This window comes from Leuciscus leuciscus (genome assembly GCF_965113295.1).
Source record: "Leuciscus leuciscus genome assembly, chromosome: 1".
Lineage (NCBI taxonomy): Eukaryota > Metazoa > Chordata > Actinopteri > Cypriniformes > Leuciscidae > Leuciscus > Leuciscus leuciscus.
In genome coordinates this window covers 4,196,675-4,207,776 of record NC_138725.1, presented here as the reverse complement: position 1 = coordinate 4,207,776, position 11,102 = coordinate 4,196,675, and the positions used below count along the sequence as shown (strand labels likewise).

The 11,102-nt window shown below is 41.6% G+C and overlaps 1 protein-coding gene across 1 annotated transcript; it reads left to right on the top strand.

Moving 5' to 3' along the window:
- The first annotated feature begins 292 nt into the window (after nt 1-292).
- LOC309479650 (alpha-2-macroglobulin-like protein 1) lies at nt 293-10,686 on the top strand. Its single transcript, XM_082143836.1, has 34 exons — nt 293-660; nt 1,833-2,013; nt 2,078-2,234; nt 2,352-2,404; nt 2,538-2,558; nt 2,655-2,820; nt 2,896-2,980; nt 3,057-3,171; nt 3,245-3,365; nt 3,482-3,591; nt 3,666-3,833; nt 3,929-4,150; nt 4,235-4,447; nt 4,527-4,676; nt 4,908-5,057; nt 5,146-5,221; nt 7,017-7,110; nt 7,192-7,417; nt 7,499-7,622; nt 7,693-7,814; nt 7,893-7,944; nt 8,039-8,122; nt 8,209-8,385; nt 8,496-8,571; nt 8,657-8,813; nt 8,888-8,962; nt 9,054-9,216; nt 9,294-9,478; nt 9,548-9,769; nt 9,857-9,978; nt 10,082-10,163; nt 10,246-10,329; nt 10,402-10,507; nt 10,589-10,686. Exons 1-34 carry the CDS (start codon nt 641-643, stop codon nt 10,627-10,629), a joined length of 4,200 nt encoding a protein of 1,399 aa, XP_081999962.1. The 5' UTR covers nt 293-640; the 3' UTR covers nt 10,630-10,686.
- Nucleotides 10,687-11,102: the final 416 nt, after the last annotated feature.

Genomic DNA, 11,102 nt, shown 5'->3' with positions numbered 1-11,102 from the left:
TACAATAACTGCCTTAGGTGTGAGTGATCTAATGTTTAGAAGACCTAGCTTTAGAAATTGTTTTTGTTTACTAATAGCAACATTTTCTGTTTTAATAACAATTAGATTTTTCCTAGATCCTGCAGTGGATTTATTATTTGATCTCACTAAACGAGGAATAGACACAGTTTCTATGCAATATTCTACACTAGTATTTATATCAGTTAAATTGGTGCAGCAGAGACTATGATTTGGACTTTTGGTTAGTAGTCAAAAGGTATTTAACATTTTGGAGATGTTATCCGACAGAAGATCTGCTCCGAATCTGCTTGGGTGTAAGCCATCAGCACGGAAAAGCCTAGGACGCTCCCAAAACAGATTCCAATTATTTACAAAGAGCAGTTTCTGCTCATTGCACCTCACAATCAGAGAGGAACTGCAACCAGTTCAGAAGCCGGAAGTGTACTGAGAGTGAAACTTCTCGCCTTATTAGACATTCTCTGATGTTACTCATGTATCGCAAAACATTATTGGATAATTCTTATAATTGACATTTCTCTGGGCCAATCGGAATCTTAGCACTTTTTCTCTTGGCCAATCGGAATCTTAGCACTTGCGTCAGAATCTTGAAGCACACAGCGTCAACTGAGCTCACCATTGGATGAGACGCCTGGCTACCGTGTGAGTCTAATGTAAACTCACGCATCGCGCATGACATGTCCAATTCGCGAACTAATGACTCCTTTGAACCGATTCATTTTAATGAATGATTAAAACAACTAATCTTTCCAACTCAGGAGATGTCTGAATCGGTGTTTAACTAATCAGTAACTTTACAATAAGGTTCTATTTATTACATAAAAAGTACAGTTTGCTTACTCAAGCTTAAGCTTTAAAATAAATAAAACCACTTGTTTGTTTTTTTGAAAAGCATATGACTACATTTTTCCACACAGTGCTATCAAGAATCTTAGCTGTGCAGAATTTGCCAATTTCAAACAAGTCTAGAGTTGGCAACCCTGTGATTAATTACTGTGGCTCCGCCCTAAAGATGTCCAGATTGCCTGTGAGAGCTAAATCAAGCTGTTATGAATCATAAATAACGCTGGCAACAGTGCAGCTGATTTAGGGTTAAGTTGTAGCGCAGTGTGGATCTTAATAGAAGTGCTGCAGGGTTTTTTTGAAAGAGACTCTTGATTTCTGTCTAGCCTTGGATGATTGCTCTTCATGGCTGTGAGGGAGATATGTGTTTGGAAAGGGCTCGTTTTAGCCCTTTTCCTCTTTGCTGTTGATGGACAGAAAAGGCCGTAAGTACTATGGGCTTTGAAGTGAAAAGTGGCCTAATGTCTAATCTATGCTGAATGATGCAGTTGTAAAGATGGCAAAATGAAGCACCAAAGCATTAAATGTTTAAGTTCATTAATCATGTTGTACTCGTTCCCATCTAGTGTTCAAATGATGAATGGGACCAACCAAACTATTCATTAACACTTGTTTTTTTATATAAGTCCCTGTTGAATGGAGTTTGTGTGCTGTTGGAGTTATTGTTCCTCAAATATATTGCTGTACAAAAATGGCTGTATTGTGCTCTTATTTTGGGACCATGGCACATTGTTGTTAAATCAGAGGGTTTCCCGTGTGTGTGTGGGGTTTTTTTTTATTTAAATTTTTAATTTTTTTACGTTTGGTACTTCAACCCACTCTCTGATGGAGATAACCACTTTGGCTTATTTTTGATGCACAGACCTGGCAACCCTGTGGCAGCCACTTTCTGTGGATGTTCAACCAACATGTAAATGTTTTGACCTGATTCCCTTTGGTCTCTGAACCTAAACTTCATGATGTTTACACAGGTTATTCATGGTGACTTTCCCTGCAGTGATTGAAACTGGATCTGATGCCAAATTGTGTGCAAGTCTTCTGAAACCCCAAGAGAGTCTCACAATGACAGTTTCTCTGCTTGATGACAAAAGGATAACTCGACTTGTGCAGCAAGTTTCTTCAAAGCCATTTCATCAGTGCTTTAGTTTCCAGGTCTGTTGTCATGAGACTTTTTCTTTTCTTTTTTTTTTGTCTGAGTTAACTGAGTTGTCCACAGGCTCCTCAAGTAGATGGAGAATCTGTGCAGATGCTGAAGGTAGATGTTCAAGGGAAGGTCTTCAAAGCGACTGAAGAGAGAAAAGTCATGTTCAGACGTTACCTGCCTTTGACCTTCATCCAGACAGACAAACCCATCTACAATCCAGGACAAACAGGTGAGCTGTGATTGTCCCTTGGTTTAATATTAGAGGTGTATATAGTCCAGTACGCTACAAGTTCTGATTGTCTACAAGTGCATTATGCAAATAATATGAGTTTATCTGTCTTTGCAGTGAATTTCAGAGTTGTCACCATGGATGCCAAATTTGTGCCACTTGATCAGATGGTAAGGTCTGGCCATGAACAAATTGCAAATTTATTGCAGGTTATTTTTACGTGCACAGTTTTGCAGTTCTCTTCAATGATTGCTGCAATAGTGTCTATTTTAAATGCTTAATATTCCTGTCTTTGTCTTTCAGTACAATCTGGTGGTTGTGGAGGTGAGAATTTGTTCTGGTCCGAGTCTTTGAATGGAGCCACTGCCACTGTCTGTACATTTTGTTTGCCGTTTTATAAGCTGTTCATTGTTTTAATAGGACAATAATAATAACCGCATTGGTCAGTGGAAAAACGTTTCCTCAACGGAGTGGATATTGCAGCTTTCTCACAAGTTAAACCCAGAGGCTCAGATGGGGATGTACACACTAAAGGCTTTTATTGGCGACCAAATGATCTCCCATGTTTTTGAAGTGAAAAAATATGGTAAGTTATTGTGAATGATGTGCAACAGTTCAGAGACAGATCTGAGGTCTTACAGCGTTTTTATTTCTGGTTTAGTTTTGCCCAAGTTTGACGTGACTGTAAACGCACCACAGATGTACAGCGTTGCAGATGTGGGACTGAAAGTCGAGGCTTGTGCCAAGTGAGTGAAACGTACAGATATTATCTTGTCTTGGGGTTGGTCAGTTCTTAATTTTGTCCCTTGTGATGTTTCCCAGATACACGTATGGCCAACCTGTACCCGGTCTAGCCTTGGTGGAAGTGTGCCGTGATCCTTTTCCATTCGTTGTGGTTCCTGATGTGACCCGTCGTTGCCTGACTAAAACTGCAAAGGTTTGACTCCTGCCTTACAGTGGAGGGTTTTTCTTGTGCTTGACTTTAATGTGACTCTTTGTTCTGTTACCAGATGAATGCCACAGGCTGTGCCTCCCTTAGCGTCGATACATCAGTGTTTTTCAACACTGAATTTGAAAATAATATGCAAGATACTTTTCTTGTAAATGTGAATGTCACTGAGGTGGGAACAGGTGAGCTTTTGGCTGATCTGAACCAATGGTACTTGCTTTAAAGTTTGTTTGCAGTTCTCTTTTTTTTATTTTTTTATTTTTTTTATTTTTTATATTGTATCTCTCCACCCCCCCAGATGTAGTCATGTCAAAATCTGCAACAGTGTCCATTACATTTGAAGTCGGCAGAGTTATATTTTTGGACATCCCAGAATATTTTGAACCTGGATCAATGATTAATGGGAAGGCAAGTATAATTAATTCCTTGTTGCAGAAGCCTTCACATTGGTTCCCTTTCCTAACCTTGATCATTCCCAAAAGATCTCAGTGTCTCGTTTTGATGGAACTCCAATCGCAAACAAAGCGGTTTATCTCCTGGATAACAGCTGGCCCAACAAACTGCTGCTGAATCTGACCACAAACCAGAAAGGACTGGCCTCATTCTCCCTCAGCGCTGCTAGTCTTCCTAAAGCCGCTCTGAATCTGGTGGTACGATTTGCTCTGTGTTTTGTGAAGTGTTGACTCCGATCTCTGTAGATCTCAATTTCTCTCGCAAGAAACCAATTCCATTCGTTGTTCCCCAGGCAAGTGCTACTCCAGCGGTTGTCAATGGTTACAAATCGCCATACTTCACTACAGATACAAGGGTTGTTCGGCTTCTCCAACCTGATTCTCCTAACAACCCATCTAGTGAACTGACTATAGTGAAGCTTGAGCAGCCACTCAAATGTGGTGCTGCGTTTCCAGTGACCGTGAAGTATTCTTTTGGAGAGACTGGTGACTACAGCGTTGACATCATCTATATGGTGAGTGGATATCAGGTTGTTTTTGTTTTTTTTATAATCATTGCTCTCGACTGTTTATGCACCCACTTGTTTTGTGTTTGTCAGGTCTTGTCCAGAGGATTGATCGTCCTCCATGGATTTCAGACGGTCAAAGCGAGGGCTTCTAATACAGTCACGAGCGGCTCGGTGTCTTTCCAGCTGTCTGTCAGTGTCGATATGGCTCCAGTAGTGCAGATTCTGGTCTACTGTGTTCTGCCCAGTGAGAATGTTGTTGTTGGTAGTGCGTCGTTTGAAACCGAAATGTGTCTCCGAAACAAAGTATGATGTGCATTAGCACTTTTTTGGCTTTAAGTGGGGTATGATGACGTGTCCTAAAGCGTGTTGGTCCTTGTTCCAGGTGTCTCTACAGTTCTCTCCTGCTACGGCCGTTCCTGCTGAGGGAAATGTTCTGACTGTCTCTGCTCAAGCAGGATCTCTGTGTGGCATCAGTGCTGTAGATCAGAGCATCTGGATCTTGGAGCCAGGAAGACGTCTGAGTGCGAAAATGGTATCCTTGTGCAGTTGATTTAAAATTCTTGTTGGCTTTGACTGACATTCAGGTTCAGCTTTAGAATTTGAGTAATGCTGAGAGAAATTGAACAAACCTATTCTGTTATGATTATAGCAGTTTTGGTGTACATCTTAACATACATTTATGTACTCTGTGACATAACATTCCAAACAGTAATGAATTTTGTTCAACATTTTTTCAAAAGTTACCTTTTTTTCATGGTTTCAGGTGTTTGACTTGCTCCCGGTGCGATCACTATCAGGTTACCCAAACAGCGTTCAGGATGAACCAGAGTGTCTAGGTTTTCGACCACGTCTAGCTTTTGACATAGATCCTGCCTACACTTCTCCTACAAATCAAGTGTACACAACCTTCAAGGTAGAAAACTGTATTTTGTGACTACATGGTCACAAACTGAGTCATTGACTTTAAATCTGTCTTGTGTTTTGACTTGTCTCTCTGACAGAGCCTGGGAATGAAGATCGCAACAAATCTCGCTGTACAAGCCCCTCCGTGCCCGCTGTATCGCAGATTCCCAGATGGTAGGTCTATGCAGAGAGGCTGTTCTTTCAGTGAAAAATTCTGCATGACTTGGTGAACTTGCATTCAGTTATGTGAGGATTACCTTATGAAAAAGTATACTTGAGTGATGTCCAAGTGTATTTAAGTATACGTTATGTAGTACATATACTGTCAATATGTACTAGTAGTAAACTTGTAAGTGTACTATTTTAATACCGCTTGGGACTAAATTGGCCCACTTTTAGAATATAAAAGTGTTTAAGTGTAAGAGTAGTAAACTAAGTGCACAACTAGTTCACAATTGTGTTTCTCATTTGTACTGCAAGTGAATTTATGGGTATACTAGTAGTTTACGAATTTAATACATGTAACCATTTTTTAGTTTATGAAAGTACACTTTGAAGTCCAACACCCCAAAAGCTTCAGTTGCTTTCTTTTCATGGGTTATGCTTCATTTCATTTGGAAATATTAAGCAGTTTTGATTTACACGCCGTTTAATGTTTGATCACATTATCTTACATTTGCGTGAGCAATCTTCTATCACTTGTTTCAGCTTCTATGTTTTGATCCGGAGATTCTGTACTAGATGTGTCATAGCGCCCCCTACCATATAACAGTGAAAACATGGACAGCTGGAATTCAGTCAATGGTGGGGAAAGAGTAAAGTAGAAGTTAATTCCTATACACTACCAGTGGACTAGCCTACACAAAAAATCAGATACGCAGCATTAGAAATGTTTTATATCAATATTTTCTAACAATGTAAGTTTCATAAGACTGTATATGAAAAACTATGTAAAATGATATTTAATAGGCTACTTGATCAAGAGTTCAAACAACTAGGATACTTAATTATACTTTTGTATATCTCGATCAAAAGATTGAGTACAAGTACAGGCCAAATATACGTTTCTCTCAGTACAAGTCAAGTACACATGTAACTAAGTATATTTGAGAAGTGTATATAAAATGTAGACTGAAAGTATGCTTTCTTATTTTTAGTTGAAAATAAGTATACTAATAGCACACTTAGGCGGCGTTCACATATCGCGCCTAAAAACGCATAGAAAACGCTAGGCGCGCCGCGTTCTCCTTTTTCCAAAGCGCTCGGGTGGTTGCGCTCCGGAGGCGTCTGTCGTTGCTAAGCTTGGTTCTTGTCACGTGACCTGCGGTGCGCTTGCGGCATTCTTAAAAGTTGAGATGTTTTTATCTCGATGCGGCGCGGACGCGCTTGGAAAAAACGAGCGCGTCGCACCGCGACCGCGTCACTTCCATTATGAGCGCGCATACCGCGCGCCTACATTTGAAATAACGAACTTGCGCGCGCAAAAGACGCGATATGTGAACAGGCCCTTAAACATTTTTTTTGTAAGGGTTATCACTGTGTTCAAGATCAGGTTCAGTTTCTTATTTTATTTACTCTAAGCTATTCCACCCGAAAGCTTGATGCTATCTGAACATGTTAGTTTATAAGACAGAGTGTAATGTTTTAAAAAAAAAGTATTTATTAAGCTACTCAAACAAAATAGTAAACAAGTACAAGCCAAGAATACTTTAAGTAGCCTATATCTCGATCAACAAGTATAGGCCAATTTGAAGTGTATTTCTGAGAAGTACATACAAAGTATACTTTTTAGTTTAAAAGTATACTAATAGCGCACTAATAAACCTTTTTTCGTGAGGGTACTACTTGTGGATCAACAAATTGTTGGGTGTTTTAATCATTTCCATAAATGCAATAAGAGGGGCAGTTATGAACCCTGTTTATTCTGCAGATACTAAGACAGTTTGGTGTAAAATTGCTTGTCTTTCAGTGGTGGTTTTGAATGGACCCGACACTTCCTCTTTTGAAGTGACTGTCAGGACTTACTTTCCAGAAACATGGCTCTGGCAGCTTGCTCGTGTGGGGTTCGTGAAGCATCTTGTTCCTTCTAAAGCTACTTGCGCAGTTTTTCTCCCTGTTCCCCTTATTTTTCTCCTGTCTTTCAGAAACACTGGATCAACACGAGTTCCCCTCACTGTTCCTGACACCATCACCACATGGGAGACTGAGGCGTTCTGCCTGTCTTCAAAAGGTTTTGGTCTGGCTCCTCCTGCTCTGCTGACAGTCTTCCAGCCCTTCTTCCTGGAGCTCTCCCTGCCATACTCCATTGTCCGTGGGGAGTCTTTTGAGCTGAAGGCCACAGTCTTCAGCTATCTGTCCAAGTGCATCATGGTCTGCCATGGTTTCTTTTATAATTCATCTGTATAGAGAAGGTCATGTGTCTTTGCTCCATGTGTTCTGTTTCATTGGCAGGTTAAAGTAACTCCAGCTTCATCCACTGCCTTCACTCTTAAACCATATACTGATCCGTATTCATCCTGTCTTTGTGCCAATGGGAGAAAGACCTTCAAATGGATTCTCTCAGCTTCTGTTCTTGGTCAGTTTTGGATCCTCTCTAAATTAAGTGTATATTAAGGGTGTTGCTCACTTCCTGTCTGTCACTGCAGGAACTGTCAATGTGACTGTCAGTGCTTCAGCTGAAGCATCCCAGACCCGATGTGGCACTGAAGTCGTGACTGTGCCTACGAGAGGACGCATCGACGTAGTCATTCGAAGTCTACTTGTCCTGGTAAGTGTTAACTAGCCTTCTGTAGTCTGGTCATGGAGCTCATGCTGCTTTACTGATGTGGTGTTATTGCTTCTATAGCCTGAAGGAGTTGAAAGGACAAACACCCAGAGTTGGTTACTGTGTCCAAAGGGTTTGTTTGCACTCCATGATTCCCAAATACGTTCTCCCTGTATAGCCAAACATTAGCCTAGCTCTAAAATGCTGAGCCCTTCTCTTGTCTGCAGGAAAAGATCTTTCTGAAGACATGACTCTGAGATTTCCAACAAACATGGTTCAAGGATCTGCCAGATGCTCAGTTTCAGTCCTTGGTACTACATTTCATTCAGTAGAAACTGACGTGAAGTTTGGTAGAATAACTGTTTCTGATGTGGGTTTTATGCTTGACCTCTTGTAGGGGACATAATGGGTCGTGCGCTGAAGAATCTAAATGGGTTATTACAGATGCCATCTGGCTGTGGAGAACAGAATATGATCATTCTTGCTCCAAATATTTACATCCTACTGTACCTGAAGGTCACAGGGCAACTCACCGCAGCCATCCGAGAGACTGCCACAGGCTTCCTTCAGAGCGGTATGGATGACCAAATCCACTTTATATATGTAGGAGACTCAATTTCAAGGAAGCTTTGTCCTGCTCTTCCCATTGGACTATCACTTACATGTGCTGTATGATCTAATCAGGATACCAAGGACAACTGAACTTCAGACACAGCGATGGATCATACAGCACATTTGGTTATGATGAATCAAATACATGGTGAGTTTCACACTGTCCTACTGTTGTGTATAATCTGTCGTGGCACAAACAGTTTGTTTACTTTGTCAACCTTTTTCACGACCAGGTTGACTGCCTTTGTCATGAGGTCCTTTGGTCTAGCGAGGCAATTTGTCTTCATTGATCCACATGTCCTGCAGAGTGCAAAGGATTGGCTGATCAGCAAGCAGGGTTCAGACGGCTGTTTCATGCAGCAGGGAACTCTGTACCATAGTGACATGAAGGTGCATTACATGTTTCTAAATGCACTGGACAATGGACTGGTCTTCTAAATCAGTCTCCTTTTCTTTCTTTTAAGGGTGGAGTTGGTGACAGTGTGACCATGACTGCCTACATTGTTGCATCGCTGCTTGAACTAGGTGTCCCCACCACGGTAACCAATCCAGTAGTTGTATAAGCTCCTTGCAGATGACCCTCCTGTTCTGGCTGACTGATATGCGCTTTTTTTTTTTTTTTTTTTTAAGGATCCTGTCATTACCAACGGTCTGTCATGCTTGAGGCCTGTCGTTGGGAACCTTGGAAACACTTATGTCACGGCTCTGCTGGCCTACACCTTCAGTCTGGCCGGAGAGACCACCACTCGATCACAGCTTTTAACTGCCTTGAACAACCTTGCAATTTCTGAAGGTAAGATTTACCAGCCTCTTGATGTTGATTCATCAGGGTCTTTGGCATCAACTTTCTCACCTCCATCTTATCCTAAGGCACTAAGGTCCATTGGTCTCAGACGACATCTGGTGATACTCTGGCGGTGGAGATCAGCTCTTACGTGTTGCTAGCGGTTCTTGCTGTTCAGCCTCTCACGGCAGCTAATCTGGGTTATGCTAACCGCATTGTCAACTGGCTCGTGGCCCAGCAGAATCCCTATGGAGGGTTTTCCTCCACCCAGGTGCCTCTGACTACCAAACATGAGTGCAATCATTTTAAGGATTTATTTTAATCTTGTACTTGTTTTTAGGACACTGTGGTGGCTCTTCAGGCTCTGTCTGTGTATGCTGCTCAAGTGTTCAGCTTGGACGGCTCCAGCACTGTTACCGTACAGTCCTCAGTAGTAGGAGGAGACTCTTATAGCTTCAAAGTGAATCGGGACAACAGGCTGCTGTATCAGGAGAAGCCACTGAAGAACGTTCCAGGCAAATATAGTGTTAAAGCATCAGGATCCTCTTGTGTGTCTGTGCAGGTCTGTATCTTCATCCCATCTATCTATATTTGTTGTGCACAGCCAAATCTAAATGTGTTTTGTTTGATTTTTCTACTCGTACTATAGGTTGCGTGTTTCTACAACATCCCAACACCCGTTAAAGTCTCCATGACGCTGAGTGTCGAAGCGAAGGTGACTGGAGACTGCCAACCACTTGGAGCCAATCTCATGTTGAAGTTCACTGTGAAGTAAGCCGCATTGTGTCCTGTAACCAACTGATGTTTATGACTCTTACAAAAAGGGAAGCTGTGTTCTTGGTCTGGACTAAACCTCTTTTTCACACTCATTCAGATACAATGGTGTAAAATCAAGCACTAACATGGTTCTAGTTGACATTAAGCTCCTGTCAGGCTTCACGGCAGATGCGTCACTGGTTTGTATTTAAGATGATTTAGAAAGTCCCAAGATGCTTGAAGCTCCTTCAATTGTAATTGTGCAAATGATGTTCCCCTCAGCTTGGTTCTTCACCCCAATCGTTTGCCCCACTAGTGGAGCGGGTTGATGTTGAAGATGATCATGTCCTAGTGTATCTGAAAGAGGTGAGACTGGGTATATTACTAGCTGCCATCTTGAGTGTTGTGTATTTGCTGTTCATCCTTTCTGTCTTGTAGGTTCCCAAAGGCGTCCCCATGAGTTACACTCTGCTGCTGAAACAGGTTCTTGCAGTGGAAAATCTCAAGCCAGCAGTCATCAATGTTTATGACTACTATCAGCCAAGTACGCTTGCATCCTAACCATGCTTTGCTCTGGCTGAATTCACTGTTAAATGATCCAGTTCTTTTTCTGTTCCTATTTCAGGTGATTCATTTGAGACCACCTACACATCTTCCTGTCCATGATTTGATTCAGTACTGGCTGTAGGACATGTGACTTGAATAAAACCACTATACAACCAGTTCTGTTGCCTCTTGTTCCTAACTGCACTTTTGCACTGCACTTTCCTTGATCTTTTGACAGTTAAGAGTTCATTACACTATAAAATACCCTGTAAGTTTCAAAACTTCCTTATTTCAAAAACTGCCTTTATTGAAACCAAGGCCAGAAAACCAAGGCATCTCAAGTGGAGACTTGTCACTTCACAGGGCAGTTGTAGACTGCCTTTGCAGAATAATATCAACGCCTATAGGCTTGTTTGAGATGCGCCTTGCTTCGCCTGAGATGTGAGTAGGCGGCTGCTGTGAAAAGTGCAGGCAAACCGGACAGTTCTCTCTTCTCGCAGTGGATCAGACAGCTGCGAGATCAAAAATGGATATCGTGGGATTCACGCTTGTGCACAGTGTTGCTAAAACTGGATGTGTTTTAAGTTCTGTTG